This window comes from Calliphora vicina, chromosome 2 (assembly GCF_958450345.1).
Source record: "Calliphora vicina chromosome 2, idCalVici1.1, whole genome shotgun sequence".
NCBI classification, from domain to species: Eukaryota; Metazoa; Arthropoda; class Insecta; order Diptera; family Calliphoridae; genus Calliphora; species Calliphora vicina.
The window spans coordinates 96,953,953-96,971,304 of record NC_088781.1 but is presented as its reverse complement, the minus strand read 5'-3'; the positions used below and the strand labels follow the sequence as shown (position 1 = coordinate 96,971,304).

Genomic DNA, 17,352 nt, shown 5'->3' with positions numbered 1-17,352 from the left:
CAAGTAGCAATCGGACAAAACATTTAGATTGTCTTTATATACTTTACCAATATATAAAGCCAAAATCTATGGAAAGCTAAGGAGTTTTCTCGCTGGCTGAAAACTTTGCCACTAAAATAAGAAATCGGATGTCAAATGATTTATTGAATACATTAGTTATTTTGAAAAATCATTTAAAAAAAATTAGTTCCATGACGAACATTCCCTGGAATCACGGGAAATAAAATTGATCATACCCGTTTCCCGGGAAATAAAATTATCCGGAAAACCCCAAACCCTACTGCCTACAGATGTCCTCGGAACACAGTCGAAATGACGTTACATCTTAGTCTTGGTTTCTACTATGCAGAATCCTAACCGAAATTATGATTGTATATGCTGTTACAATAACAACAACAACATAATACCAAATGTAAGCCAACAGTCATCGATTAATATCAATAACGACAAACAGAATACCAACTTACAATAGATAACGCAAGACGAGGTTAACTTGTGTCGACGACGACAAATAGAATAATGATGATTGTTCTGTGATATATCAACATCAAATAAATATCTTGTATGTAGCTGATCGGTACGTTCCTGGAGAATGAGTTGGTTTAGGCCATCACAGAACAATACCGGGCGAAACCATCCCCACCAGGCATAATGAGTCCCAGGAGGAGTTATGTTCATTAATATAATTTTTTTCACACTTCCAATTGCTTTATCAAAACCATTATTGTCTCTTATTGTTCACTATTATTGATGTTCTAACACCAACCACTAACCAAATGTAAGTAATGTAACAATATCGATTACTTTGTTTTCAAGTCAATCGGTGAATCTATTACGAATTGTCCCCCTTCTACCCTATTCAATCGATTAATCGTTATTCGATTAACTAATATCTGTTTTTGCATGAATAGAGTCATAAAATACCTAAGGATAAAATAGAAATAGTAATATTTAACAAAATGTCACCTATTTAGTCATAAATGTTGTAAATTTTAAAAATGTATGTGAAAATCGGGTTATTTTGACAATTGCACAAAAATGATTCATTCTCAGCCACACATTATACAGCAATGGTTTGTTGAGACAACAACGAAAAACTAAATTATTAATAAATATCAGAAAAAATACGTAAATACATTTATAAAAATTGGCAAAAGAACAAGGGGTTTTTAGCGACAAGAATAGCCACACACAACAAACAAACACCCACCACAACACATCATACGGAATGGGACTGAACGAAACAAAAAAAAAGCAAACAAGGGATGTATGTATTGCAATAATGTATGGCCAAATACATACAAGTTCATATAGCACAAACAAAGGAGACATCATGTCGTCGGAGTAGACGTCATCTTTGTTTTGAACAAAAAAAATCGAAATTATTATAAGCATACATACGACTTATTATAGCATACTAAAATCAGCAAATATGTATTTGAATGAATGCTTACAAACAAATATACATTTTGCAAGAAATTAAACAAAAAAAATGCATACATAGTTTGAATAAATGAAAATAAATATATAAATAAATCAATTTAATTGAAATAAATCACAGGAAGTGTGTTGTAAGTAAGGAAAGTGATAGTAGTGATTAAAGTGTAAAGTTTTTTCAAAAAGACACACATGTATGACGACAAAATATTATTAACTTCCGCATTTTATTGTAACAAGCTAGCTAAAATTCGCAACAATATTTTAAAATTGTACTGGCAATATTCAGTACATAATCAGTCTAAAGGAATTTGTTATAATTATTAATAAAAACTTTTAAATGATGTGATGAATACGTACATGATACGTATAGTTATTGTGATTGTGGTAAGAACGGTGAATATATTTTATATTTTTACTGTAGCCAAAGGTTCGAAAGAATTAAATTAAAACCATTCAGGTACATTTATTTATATATTTATTTAATTTATAATTTTATTGACAAATTGATATTCATTAAATTTTTTGAATAATTCCAATTGGTTTTTTCTGAATATAAAATTGTATGTCTTAAATAATACTATGATACAATAATTGTAGAAGGTAGAATCACTAGGGAGAGTTTTCAATATTTACCCCTATATCGTCAAAATTTGATTTTGATTTTTTTCATATTTTCTTTTATTTGACGTTACAAGAATTGTATAATTGAGAATTTATTTTATAATACTAAATTCGATTTCTCAATATCAATTGGGGATTTCTCAATTTTAATTTGCTATTCTTTATTTATTTGTATTTTCTCAATATTAATTTGGATTTCTTCTTAATATTAAATTGGATTTCACATACAAATTTATATTTCCCCATGATACAATAATTGTAGAAGTTGGAATCACTTGGGAGAGTTTTCAATATTTACCCCTATAACGTCAAACTTTGATTTTTTTCATATTTTTTCATATTTTCTTTTGTTTGACGTTGCTAGAATTGTATAATTGAGAATTTATTTTCTACTGAGTGTACCTTATATTGTTGTGTCATGTATTTTCCCAATTTTAATTTGGATTTCTCAATTTCAATTTGTTTTGTCGCAATACAAATTTGGATATTATCAATTTCAACTTGAAATTGTGTACTTTCACATAATAATACCTTCAACCCTTCAGAGCCAACAAGCGGGAAAACTTTGTAATATAGCATACAATTTACATTTCAATTATTTCTTGTTTCACCTGCAGCCATAATAAATAAATCGAAGTAAATTATTTTACCAAATATCTAGAATAGAATCATGTCCGTTCAAAATATTAATGTAAAGAACAATATATTATAAATCAAAGTCGAGCAATAAGAAAATTATTTTTGTCATATCCCATGGAGAGCCTTTGCTTTAGTCATTTGGTCATTTCCATTATTTTTTAAATTTCGAAAAATTCACAATTGCATTAGAATTAGAAAACAATTTGTTCTTAAAATAATATGCAAGGGTTCTCATATAGGAATTATGTTTTATTGGAGTCCATAGAGTTTTAAAATACTTATAGTTTTTCTCGATCACTTCGTTTAGTATTTTTTTTATTAGCAAATTTACTGAATGTTTTGAAATTGATTTGAAAATTGTTTCTTTTATTTAAATGATACATATGGGGCATTTCATGTCAAGTGAACCAACTTTTGAAATCGATGTCTTAAGATCGGGATAAAAATTGCAGTTCACATGACATGAAATGCCCCATATATCGTCCCCTCTATAAAACAATAGTGTATAAGCATATACACCATTATTTTTTTATTTATAGCATAATAAGAATCTACATAACGATTCTATATGTGGTCAAAATTTGGTGAATTTCTACTTCCACAAGGTAGGTCAAATGATCAATTGAAATGTTTCCTTTGGTCTAGATGTCTACTAACACAGAAATTTAAAACTCAATTATTAGCAAAAAAAATTATACACTATTGTTTTATTAAGGGGACGATATATTTATCTTTAAATTTTTAATTTTCTTCACGCTATAAATTGATCTTATTTCAGTGATAAAGCATGCTGAAGAAGCTTTCCAAAGTACTCAAGCAAATAAAAATCAATTAAAAAATGAATGATTTATGATAATTTTTGTGATAACATGTTTTACGAATTTTTCTATTTGTCAAGCAAATTATTATATTTTAAATATACTCGTACCTGGCAGTATTTAGCTTTAGTTGCGGAGTATAATGACTTTAAACTATCGTAACCCACCAATTTTATAATCTATTTTTACAAACCTTTTTGTGATTCAATGTAATAGTTTGTTTCATTAATTGCAAAAGAACATTTGTATGATGTTTTGAAGTTTAAGAATACCGACATTTCAATAATCGATGTTATCGATACAAACTATAAGTATTTCCGCACTCTATGGACTAGAAGTCTATTTCAGACCATAGATATCTGATATATTGAATAGAAACGAAATCTGATAGGCTAAATCCTTTTCTAAATAGGAGAGACAGTTAAATTAAGTCACCTGTTATGACAAGTTAACGACATTGAGAGCTAGTTTCTGGGATAAAGATAATCTACATTCATCGCTTAAACCTAGATTAAACTAAAAATTGTGTTTCTCACTTATTGCTTATATGCTATATAATCTATGTTTAACTGAGCATCATTGGTGAGTTAAACTTAAGTATAAAATGCCAATGCACAAACTGATGAAAAATAAAATAAACAATTCAGCACAGCAGCTCATTGTTTTTATTTGCTTTATTAACATAAATATAATTTTTAATATACATTTTATATACTTTAATGTTACTTTTTCTTTTACAAAGTAAAAATTTACAAAAAAAATTATGTACGCGGTTGCTTTTTCTTATAAAATTTAAAGTGTTGCCATATTTATATAAACAAATTTGAGGAATAAACATGTGATTTGACTCAAAAGTATGGCAATGCTAACAAAATTAATCTATTAGTGAGAAACACAATCATTGGTTAAATCCCGGCAAAATATGCTTCAGGTTTAATATAACAGCGTGTTAAGCTGAGTTTAACTGACAAGTAAGAAACTAGCTCTGAATGGTCTAAGAATAAGTCAATGTCGCTGCAGCTGCGTCGAAAGTTTCTCTTAGACCAGCGATTGCGAAAACATCAACCTTTTTTTTTTGTGTTTTATTAGTAGTATTTTTAATACTTTTGTATAACAAATTTTTACATAGTAAGCTCTAATTTATATTAACATTTCTTATAAATTCAACTGCTTTCCTTCTAAAGAGGGTGTTGTTTGTCTCGTTTTTTACACTATTTGGCATCGTATTGTATAGTTTTAAACCTTTATAGAACAGTGATTTTTGTGTGTTGTTATTATCCGCACGTTGTAGTCGAAAGTCTTGAGCATTCCTTAAGTTATATTGTTGAATTTCACCAACATATATTAATTGTTCTTTCAGATATTCTGCTTTTCCTATTTTCATTTTTATACCCTTCAGCTTCGTGAGAAGGGTATATATAAGTTTGTCATTCCGTTTGTAATTTCTACATTTTTCATTTCCGACCCTATAAAGTATATATATTCTGGATCCTTATAGATAGCGGAGTCGATTAAGCCATGTCCGTCTGTCTGTCTGTCTGTCTGTCTGTCTGTCTGTCTGTCTGTCTGTCTGTCTGTCTGTCTGTCTGTCTGTCTGTCTGTCTGTCTGTCTGTCTGTCTGTCTGTCTGTCTGTCTGTCTGTCTGTCTGTCTGTCTGTCCGTCTGTCTGTCTGTTGAAATCAATTTTCTGAAGGCCCCAGATATCTCCGGGATCCAAATCTTCAACAATTCTGTCAGACATACTTTCGAGAATTTTGCTATTTAAAATCAGCAAAATCCGTCCATAAATAACGGAGATATGAGCAAAAATCCGAGACAACCTCTGAAAATTTCATCAAAAAACACAATGTATTGCATGCTTTGACAAAAAACAACAAAACGTGTGGTTGGATGTGCAAGCTTTGCGTATTTTGTTTTTTTTTGTGTTTTGTTTCTTTTGGCGTTGTTGTTGTTGTTTTTATACAACAAAACGTTTGTTTGGTTGTGTGTTGGTTTTTTTGACAAAAAAACAACAAAACGTATGTTTGGAAGTGCAAGCTTTGCGTATTTTGTTTTTTTTTTTGTGTTTTGTTTCTTTTGGCGTTGTTGTCGTTGTTTATACAACTAAACTTTTGTTTGGTTGTGTGTTGGTTTTTTTGACAAAAAATCAACAAATCGTATGTTTGAATGTGCATGCTTTGCGTATTTTGTTTTTCTTTTGTGTTTTGTTTCTTTTGGCGTTGTTGTTGTTTTTTATACAATTAAACGTATGTTTGGATGTGTGTTGGTTTCATTGCCTTGCGTATTTTGTTTTTGTTTTTTGTTTTGGTGTTCTGTTTCGTTTGTGTTCTTGATAAATTTAGGATGTTGTACGCTGAAAGTGGGCAATGTACATACATACCTATATACTAATTATAAAAAATAATAATGCATCCACAACAAAGGTGAAGGGTATATAAGATTCGGCATAGCCGAATATAGCACTCTTACTTGTTTGTATTAAATTTATAGTATTTAGTTCTAAACGTTGTTTTATATTAAGCCATTTAAGAGTGCTTAACATGTTATTTATCGGTGTGTATCTATTACATCTTAGTATTGCACGCATCGCCTTATTTTGTAATTTTTGTAGTCTATCAATATGTACATCTGAGCAGCATGTGTATAAAACCGTTGATCCGTATTCAAAATGTGGTTTGACAATAGTATTATATATGTTAATAGCTGTATTAGTTGAAATTTTATTTCGTAGTCTTTTGAAAAAAACAATTTTCTTTCCAATTTTTTTACAAATATATACAATGTGTTGTTTTAGTTTTAAATCCTTATCTATTAGAAAAACTAGGTATTTTATATTATTTACTTTTTCTATTATCACATTATTAATTTTAAAAGTTACTGTTACTGTCCATATTTATTTCCATAAGCTTAGTTTTATTTTCATTTAATTTCAATTTATTCATTTTTAACCATTTGTCAATGTTATTTATATCGATTGTCAGCTTGTAGTTACATATTTCCTCTGATTCAGCTTCTGTAAATATTAGGGTATCGTCCGCATACATAACAATTTCACATTTTTCTAATGATTTTGGCATATCGTTGATATATATAATAAATAATAGAGCTCCCAGAATTGATCCCTGAGGTACTCCAAAGTCATTTGCTATTTCATTTGATTTTACATTATTCACTTTAGTCTTTTCTCTACGATTATTCAGATATGACTAGAACCACTTCAATTCATTATCTTGTATACCATATTTATGTAATTTTTGTAACAGAATGTTTCTATCAATTGTCTCAAAAGCCATAATTTTATGATTTCTCTTTATAAATTTCCATCTGTTTATAACATAATTTACCGCTGTTTCACATGAATATTTTTTCCTAAAACCTGATTGATGTTTCGATAGTAGTTCGTATTTTTCCATATACTCCTCTAATTGATCTTTGACAACTTTTTCAAGAATCTTTTCACACGTTTTTAAGGAATTTATTGGTCTGAATTCTTCGCACATTATTGTGTTATTGACCTTTTTAATAGGTGTAACCATCGTTTCCTTCCAATCATTTGGGAATATTCCTGATTTTAATGATGTATTTATTATTTTTAGTAAAATATTTCCTGTTAATTCCCAGTTATCTGTTATCGTTTTAATAGATATTTTATTATAATCAGGTTTTTCTTCATATTCTTATATATAGTTTTTAATTCTAGTAGATTTATTGCACGAAATTTAAATTTATTAGTTATAACATCTATTTTATTTTCATATTGCACATAATCAATGGTATTGTTTATTTCTTTAATAATATTTACAAAGTAGTTATTAAAATTCTCGGCTATTTGCAGACTATCCTTAAATTCTATTTGTTTAAATATCACAGATTTTATCACAGGTCTAGGTTTTCTTAACACTAATTCTTTTATTTTATTCCACATTTCTTTTTGGTTTGTTGTATTGCATATTTTATTATTTATGTATTTATTTTTTTCATTTTCAATTTTGACTTTATATTTATTTCTGATTTCTTTGTATAAGTTCCATGCTTCATTTGTGTTTTCATTTATTGCTCTATGGTAACTATTAACCTTTTCATTTTTCATATTTCTAATTTCGATATTAAACCATTTGTTTTTGTTTGTCGGTTTTAATTATTTTATAAAAGTAAATTTTTTAATAGTATCTTCTAAACATTTGTCGAATTTTTTAACATATATCTAAGTAATTTATTTCGTCATCTTGAATTATTGCACTTAAGTCTTCCAATTGGATTATTGCACTTAGTTCTGTCTTAAAATTATCAGTATTATATTTAAAAATTTCTATTTCATTTTTTGGCTCTTTTAGTTTTCTGTCATCATAGTAAATAATTATGTCAATAGATTCATGATCAGCTATTTTATTATTTATATTATTTTTTGCCACTATAGTTTCATTGTTTGTTATAATATAGTCTATTAATGTTTTTGAGTTTTGTGTTATTCGTGTGTAGTCATCCATTATTTGTTTCAATCCATTGTCATTTAGTATATTTTCAATTCTTTTCTTATAGTAGTCTTTGTACCAATCTATATTAAAATCTGCCGCTATTATTATATCACAGTTTTCTTCACATATTTCTTCAAGTAATTCTTGAAAATCTTCACAGAATTCTGCTTTTGGACTACTTGGAGATCCATATACTACTACTAGTAGAAATGAGGTTTCTCCATTTTTCGATTTATATGCACTAATCCAATATTTAAAGTCTTTCACTTTATTCTTTATTTTTTGAATATTCCAATGTTTTTTAAAAATATATTGATACACCACCAGTTTTTTTCGAATTAGACAAAGTAATAAGGTGATCATACGTTTTTAATTATATTTCCATTTCATTTATTACATTTGTTAGGTGCGTTTCTGATAGAATTATAAAATCTGGGTTTGCATTTTCAGTTATAATCTCTAATTGATTGAAATTGTTAGTTAGTCCTTGAATATTTGTATATATTCCATATATTGTCTTTGGTTGTTACGCTATTAAGCCAAGTCTTCTCTTTTTTAAATAAAATTTATTCTGGTATACTGGACATTCCCTGTCTATGGTAAAATGATTTTCATTTAGTCAGTTGTAATGATTTGCATCTCAATTTGCTTTGGAACTGAAACATCATAGTTTTCACTTATTTCATTTTGAATTGCTTCTTTTATTTTTTCTCTTGAATAACTAAAGTATCATTTTTTCTATTTTCAATATTTGTTATTTTAAAGTTTACAGGGTCTACTTTTTCATTTAGTTCTATTTTGGTTTTTTCTACATTTTGTTTTTCTTTTGGTTTAACAATTAGTGGAACATTTTTTGAAACATCTGGCATTATTATTTTATTTGATAAAGTCTGGGCATACGACATTTTTGTTTTGACGTTTGTTTCTTTTATTGCCATTTTTAGTTCATTACACATTTTCGTGTTATTTCTTTCGATTGTATCATACATATTTTTGTTTTTATTATCAACTTCATTTACATTTCCATAAAGTTTTTTAACTTCTTGGACATTTTTTTCATACATTTTTTGAATGTTATCTATTTTTTTAAATCTTTCATCATATCTGCGTTCTATCGCTTCCAATAATGTTTTTATTTCACATTCATTTTGCTTTAGTTCTCAAATTCATTTTTGTAATCTTGTAACGTTTGTTTGTTTTTATTAACTCCTTCTTGTATATCTCTTAAGACAAGGTCTACATTATGTATATATTGAATGCAATCATCACATATAAAATGTACAAAATTATCTTCTTCTAATATTTTTGGCGAATATTGATCAATACAGGCACATTTTTTTGTAAAATGATACACCTTATCACATACTCCACTGCATCTTACACCACTTTCTCCTCTAATTGCTGATCTGCATTTACTGCAATCAGCCATCTTAGTATTTTTCAAAGATATTTTATTCTTTCAATTATAAATACTTTGATTTTATAACTATCGTTATGTTCATCAAGTATTATTTTTATTATTTTATGTTTTTAATAGTCTCTATCTATTTTTAAAACGCTTTTAATATATTCATTTATTTTAAATATACTTTATAAAGTAAATTTATAAAATATACAATGAATACACCGGGTAACTAGACCATATGCGTATAAAAAAGTAACAATATAGAACTAAATGAGAGTTAAGGTGACAATATAAAATCAAGTGTTGAAAAAATTATAAAAAAATAAATGACAAACAAAAAAAAAATAAGTGAAATAAATTGATGCAAGCAAAAAATATAAAAAATTTAGAATAAAATGTTTTAAGTTATAAGAATAATTTTAAATAATTAAAAAAAATCAATGAAATGGTCTCAAATGTCTTTAATATTGTGCTCCAGTAGACTTCTCTGTATCCTGGATAGAAAAGATGCATCCGCACAGTCCAGAATCTGTTCCAATTTGGACATTCGGACATTGGATTTTGGACATTCGGCAAGTACATGAGGAATTGAAAGTATGATATCACAGAGAGTACATTTAGGTGGGTCCATCCTCTCGTAATAATGTTTGGTGTTAAAAACAGCCTTACCCACTCTTAAGCGGGCTAACATTACGCACTGGCTTCTGGTATATTTAATATATATTTTTTTTTAATTTTTACGAGAGCTTTTTAATTTTGCTTGTTTATTCAAACAGAGTTGCCAAAAAGTCAGGGTTGATCCCAACCGTACAATCGTATAACCTTAATTACGAGGTGTATACAAGACATCGAGTCTGGTCCAGGAATGCCGGGTATCCATGAATAGGATAGTGACATTCGTCAGTAGTCAGAGTTTCTGATGACTTGGCGAAAAAAGACATCACGATATCTGCCTGACTGAGACATTGTCTTCATTACTTTATTCATTAAGAAGGCGATTACCGATAGTACAGGGTTTTTTAACAAGAACTTTGGTTTTCAGTTGGTTTTGACATTTAGTTTTTTGACGTATTCGTAGTAGATAATTAAAATCCAGTATGAAAATGGTGGTTCTGTTAAAGTTACATTTCTCTGGTTTTTCTAAAAAAACTTTTTTTCAGACAAATCTCATTTTCACTTGTCAGGGTATGAAGGCAGAATCAACAAGCTAAAAAAAAATGCCGCATTTGAGCCTTTGCATCCTCAACGTTTCATTTTATGGTGCGCTATATGGTATGAAGGCGTGATTGGGCCGGTCAATGGGTCACGATATCGCGTAATGTTAACAACTCAATTTTGGCCTATTATTGATGACTTGGATATCACTGACATGTGGTTTCACACAGCCAATGAAACGATCAATTTATTTCAAACCAAATGTCCCGATCGCATAATTTCACAAAAATCAGTTGTTAAGTGGCCAGCCAGATCGTGTGATTTAACACCACTGGATTATATTAAGGACAGAGTCAATACGGAGCCAATCTAATCGATTGCAGGCTTAAAACTCAAAATCTGTGATGTGATTAACGAAATAGACCCGCCATTTTGCCAAAAATTTATTCAAAATTTTAAATTTCAAAAATTATAAAGATGCGATTAATTATCATACATACAATTTAGTATTATTTGGAATTAGCAAATTATAATGGGTTAAATATATCATACATTTTTTATATTTTTCAATGATGGAATTTTTTTTTAAATTGGAAATTTTTTACGACCTCTGATAGTTTAGGTTCCTATATTTATAGTACTACTTAAAAATAAAATCAGAATTTCAAAATATATGAAGTAAAAAGTTGTTAAAAATAAACAACATCGCTCTATTGGCACATTAATATATAACTAGGATCACCTGGTGGTCAAAATTCGGCCACTAATAACGAAATTATACAGTTACTTTGAGTATACGCAAAAATATTTTTCACGTTTGTGTACAAATACACGTGTATTTAGAAGTGCATAAACATGTTGTTGTTTTTTTTCGAGCAAATTTAAAACGCTTTTTAACACTTTTATGGAAAGAATTTAAAAAAAAAATTATATTGTGCACATCTAGAGAAAATAACCTTTTAAACCATATATGTTTCATCAATATTGGTTGACAATAACATCCTTAAAAGTGTACGACAAAAAAACGTGTGGCCTATTTATATATAAGATTCCTTGGTTTTTACCTAGATTTGAACCACATTACATTATTCGTTGTAGTGATTTTTCTACTTTATTTTCTAAATCTGGAATTTTAAAAATAAAAATGTATGAATAAATATCAGTATTTTGCTACAAAATTGCAACAATTCCGACAGGTATTTTCCAACATTCTGATCCCTGTCCAAAAGATTTCAACAAATACATAGATAAAGATAATAATAACGGACACACAACTTACCATGTTCCCAAGGATTAGCCGGTTCCAAATAGCCAGTGACCAATTCATTATCACTCTTTGGAAACGATACTCGGCGTGGTAGTAAAACCGACGATTCCGAGGTTTTACGCACCATATTGGGCGAGGCTGATGCACTCACAGTGCCCGATTTGATAACACTACTATAGTTGGGCGCTGATGTATTTGGGCGCCAATCACGAGCACTACTTCCACTGCCGCTTGTATTTGGCGAGCTATTGTTATTGTTACTATTGTTGTGCTGTTGATCTTCTATATTTCTGTTGCGTAATTGTACGCCAAAAGTGGGCTCACTGCAAATATGTGGCAAATGAGGACCAGCTGTTAAACCGGATGGTAATGGAGGCAAAGGCGAGGTTGTAGCTGCTGCTGATGCAGGCAACGTTGTAGACAATGCTTTTGCATTACTCTCTATTACAGTAGGCAATGGTGATGTTGTCAATGTTTGTAATGTGTTACCTTCTTCATTGTTGCTTTCAATTGTTATTGTTGTTGGCAACACAATGCTATGGGTGGTAGAAGTTGCTGTCGTTTGTTTATTAACAATAGATGCCACTTGTTGTTGCTGCTGTTGTGTTTGCTGTTGCTCAACATCGCCTGGTGGCATATTTGTCACACAACAAGTGGCGGCTGATAAGGCTGCGCTCGTACTTATTTGTGCTGTTGTCAATTTATTATCGTCTGTTTGATTACTTAAATTGAGATTATTATCTATAGCAATAACGACATCATCTTCATACTTATCTTTGTCAACAGAGGCAACAACAACATCGTTATTGCTTTTATTATTATCATAATTGTTTACAGTTGTTGCTGTTGTTGTTGTCGTCGTTTTTGTTATTTTATTTTCGTTTGCTTTTTCACTTTTATTTTCATTTAATGTTTTTGTATTTTCATTGTTTATTGTTTCATCAGGTTTGTTGTTAACTTTATTACTTATTATTGTTGTAGTTGTTGTTTCTGTTTCTTTTTGATTGTTTTTTGCTGCTGTTGTTTCAGTATTTGTTTCTTCACTATTTTCTTGATTTTCAGTTATTTGTTGTTCTTGATTTTTGCTTTCGCTTACATTATAGTTAACAAAACTACTCATATTCACGTTTTTTTTCTAAATTTTTTATATATTCCAACCACTTTTTAGTTTTTTTTTATATTCTTCAATATTTTTTAATACATTTAATTTATTTAATTCGTTGGTATTTTAGTTGTTGTTGTATTTTTTGTTTGCTCATCAAAGTTTAAAATCTAGAAAAAATTAATGCGATAAAAATAAAAAATTAGTATTGTAAAGTAAATTTTTAAAGTTATTTTATACAATCACATGATTTTATTTTGAGTATAGATTTTCAATTCGAAAAATATCGATATTGGAGGTACATACAACAATGAGAGACGTAAGCCGTGTACAGTATTTACCTTAGACGAAAATGAAAAATGAACTTACAGCAGATAGTGTGTGGTTCAAAATAATAGCATAACCACAGAACCTTAAAGCAATTACCGTGGAATATATTTTGTATATATGTATTTATTAAATATAACATAAAATCGTTGATTGATCTTCATTCTTCTACAAGTAAATTTTATCTAAGAATTATTATAACGGTATTTTTGAAAAATACACAGATTTTATATAGCCAAAATAATAGACGATGAATCATAAGAAATTGTGGCAAATATACTATATGTAGATACATTGTACATTTGTGTTTCCGTTTTAAAAAAATCCCCATAAAATTATAATCGATATATTTATATCGATTATAATTATAATTAAAAAATATTTTCCTATTTCTTTTGTACAAAACAGTGGCGTAAAGATAAAATGCACTATGGAGTCCCCAGGTTAAAAAATTATGATTTCTGAGAATAAAAAGCTGCTGAATTTAGAATAAAAATGATTGCCACAAAAAATTTACGATAAGATGAAATTTTTAATTTATAGTCGTGGTTTTCCTAACGTTCGATACATATACAGTGGCGGCCAGCTATTTAGGGACTAATATTTGAATTTTTTTATCGACTGAATTTTAAGTGGGATAGTGCCAAAACAAAAAAACCTATGGGGTAGTGACCCAAAAACAATTTTTTGTTGGTGCTCAAGCATAATTTGAAAGCTTATAGGGTAAAGTATTTTTGAGATTTTTCTGAAGAGGTTTAGAGGTCGGTCAAGTCGAGTTTTTGACAAAAATCGGGTATGTCGGCCTTTTTTGAGTTTTCTTTATAACTTTGTCAAAACCCACGATTTTCTTTATTTTTAAGGGAATATTTTAAAAGAAAAATGTCCAAGCTTTATTTTGATGTGCAAAAACTATTAGTTTTTACAAAGAATTGGCTCATCAAGATGCCCTACATTACAATTTTTCGTAATTTTTACATACATTTTGTATATAACGCTTTACTAGTTGTTTAAAAATGTTTGGAAATATCGGTATGTACAATATACATACACTGAATCAATTAAGTCTCCGTACAGACATACTCATAATATAAACTAGCAATTTATGGTCACTTTTCAATACAGATTTAAACCTTTTTTTAATTCATTTTATAAAAAATCTTATAAACTAGAAATCACATAAAAAAACAACAAACATTTTCATTCAAAACATAAAAATTTACATAAATTCAATAATTGTACGAAAAGTATCACCAAAAAGTCAATCATACAGCGTAAATTATTTGAGTCTGCTCAACTCAGATGGTCTAACTTGACATATAAGGCCCACTTCCGAAAATCACTCGAAAATATAAATTTTTGATATTTTAAAAGAAAAATATTTTTACTCATTTACTTGGTGTAGGGTATTATACTTTCTTACTTGTTATTTTATGTCGTTAATTTTTTTAAATTTGCATCTAATTTTCAATAATTAGTTTACTGTTTTAAATTATAGTGTATTATCACAGCTGTATATTACTCGTAATTATTGATATATGTACATATAGAAAATGAAAACAAATCGAATACATTGACCATGTGACCTAGTTTGTAGTTCATGGAACCATTTGACGAATATTCAAAAACAATATTATTTTTTCTAAATAAGCCGCAGTTGCATAACTCGATTCGAAAAATCAAATGTTCGAATATTCCTGTATTATCTTTGCATCATTCCAAGCCATACAATTGTTAATGGGGTATTAAAAATACTTAACAAGTACCAATACAATACGGCCACCTATTGTTGTGCGTTTTGTATTAAAACATTTATCTGGTTTGCTGATTTGTTTAGTTTTATATTTTCTATAACTAGCTTTTATTTTGAAACATTTGTACAATATAAAGTATTGGCCATTATTAGCTATAACCTTATCCCATCTTTCTGGCAACATATGGATTCCGAGCCAAACGAACTGCTCATCTTTTGAGACCAAGAACGAATCAAGTCAATGTCGGTTACTCTGTTCCACAGTGAAGCGTATACCAGAGATTGCGTTCTACCTCGATTGAAATAAATAGTAGTTGGATGGGCCACGGTCTGAACTATTAAGCAGGTGAGGCAAAATTTCCCAACCACTTCATTCTATATACTAGCTTCAAACGAATCAGTTGCGTCAGCTACAGGTTCCCTGTGATGAACTAGTCAGATTTCAGTAGCTCATAATAGATTGGACCCTTTTGCTCCTACAAAATGCAGACAATTACCTTAGCGCCATGGATATTTAGATTTGGTGTCGATTCGGTTGGTTGGCAGGGCTTCACACACGATCTCTTCTGCTTCAAGTTATCGTAGTTTTACATCGCATGTAATCATTTTTTTTATAGCGTTCATGATTATTTTTTTTTATTTTATTTCTTCACCATTAACCTATCCTTTTATAGGCCGTAATCGGTCACAAATTTCTATTTAAAAATACATATACAGTGGTGGCCAGGAATTTAAGACAAAAATTGTTTGCTAAATTCCATGTAATTGTCAATTATTTTTTCAAATATTTCCACAAATATGTATGCATGAGGACTGTTTTAACACACAACTGTGTTTTATTCGACTGTGTCAATTCATACATATTCACCATTAACACATACAATTTTTCTACAACTTGACCAAAAAAATTTTTTTTTAAATAAACATATTTTCTCACATTTATATCATTATAATTTTATTATTATAAAATATTCGGACCAAATTTCGTATTTTTAGTTTCATTAGTTTCGGCCATATCATGTTATTAACAGCGGATGTTCGCTGAGGTGGGTCAACGTATTTCCACATATCTTTGTCCATATATGTTTTACCGATTATTCCAAACATTTTTCAGAAACTAGAAACATTAATAATAAATTTCATACCCTTAGAGGACCTTTTATTTTGGCTCTATCGCACTTAAAATTCAGTTGATGAAAAAAATTCAAGTATTTGTCTTAAATTGGTGGCCACCACTGTATAAACAACAATTAATATATTTCATTTCGGACAATGCAAAATCATCTTTCATGTTCTCTCAGCCTCAATTCACTTGGTACCCAACTTCCCAGCTTTTGGATGAAGCCTTTTGGTCTCAAATGTTTGGAAATTGCTGCTTGAGTAGATCCCAATGATTTTGCAAGCTCTTGTTGAGTTTTATAACAATCCTCATGGAGTAATGCCTTCAATTCTTCTTCTTCAAACTTTTTTGGCTGGCCTGAGCGATCGTTGTCTTCCGTGTCAAAATCACAACTTCTGAACCCCACAAACCATCTATCGCACGTTGAAACACATGAAAAAATAAATCTGGAGCGGATTTTTGGCCATTATGGAAATTAGGAAAAGGGCTCGGATATGACACTATATAGAAATGGTAGTCCTAGGGTCACTTAATGGAACTGTGGTAGTGGGATATCTGAAATAATTTTGGGATTCCAATAAATCTGAGTTTTGTGAAAAAATAAATCTGGAGAGGATTTTTGGCCATTATGGAAATTAGGAAAAGGGCTCGGATATGACACTATATAGAAATGGTAGTCCTAGGGTCACTGAATGGAACTGTGGTAGTGGGATATCTGAAATAATTTTGGGATTCCAATAAATTTGAGTTTTGTGAAAAAATAAATCTGGAGAGGATTTTTGGCCATTATGGAAATTAGGAAAAGGGCTCGGATATGACACTATATAGAAATGGTAGTCCTAGGGTCATATCCGAGCCCTTTTCCTAATTTCCATAATGGCCAAAAATCCACTCCAGATTTATTTTTTCACAAAACTCAGATTTATTGGAATCCCAAAATAATTTCAGATATCCCACTACCACAGTTCCATTAAGTGACCCTAGGACTACCATTTCTATATAGTGTCATATCCGAGCCCTTTTCTTAATTTCCATAATGGCCAAAAATCCGCTCCAGATTTATTTTTTCACAAAACTAAAATTTATTGGAATCCCAAAATTATTTCAGATATCCCACTACCACAGTTCCATTCAGTGACCCTAGGACTACCATTTCTATATAGTGTCATATCCGAGCCCTTTTCCTAATTTCCATAATGGCCAAAAATCCTCTCCAGATTTATTTTTTCAAAA

At 29.5% G+C, this 17,352-nt stretch overlaps 1 protein-coding gene across 2 annotated transcripts in view; it reads right to left on the bottom strand.

The window, feature by feature from the left end:
• The window catches only part of LOC135952148 (serine-rich adhesin for platelets), an 81,055-nt gene that overhangs the window by 38,464 nt on the left and 25,239 nt on the right, over positions 1-17,352 (bottom strand). For both annotated transcript variants that reach the window (XM_065501954.1, XM_065501953.1), the window contains exon 2: positions 11,833-13,092. In XM_065501954.1, coding sequence (XP_065358026.1) covers positions 11,833-12,940 — 1,108 coding nt within the window. In that variant the 5' untranslated portion in view covers positions 12,941-13,092. The remainder of the gene's footprint in view (positions 1-11,832; positions 13,093-17,352) is intronic.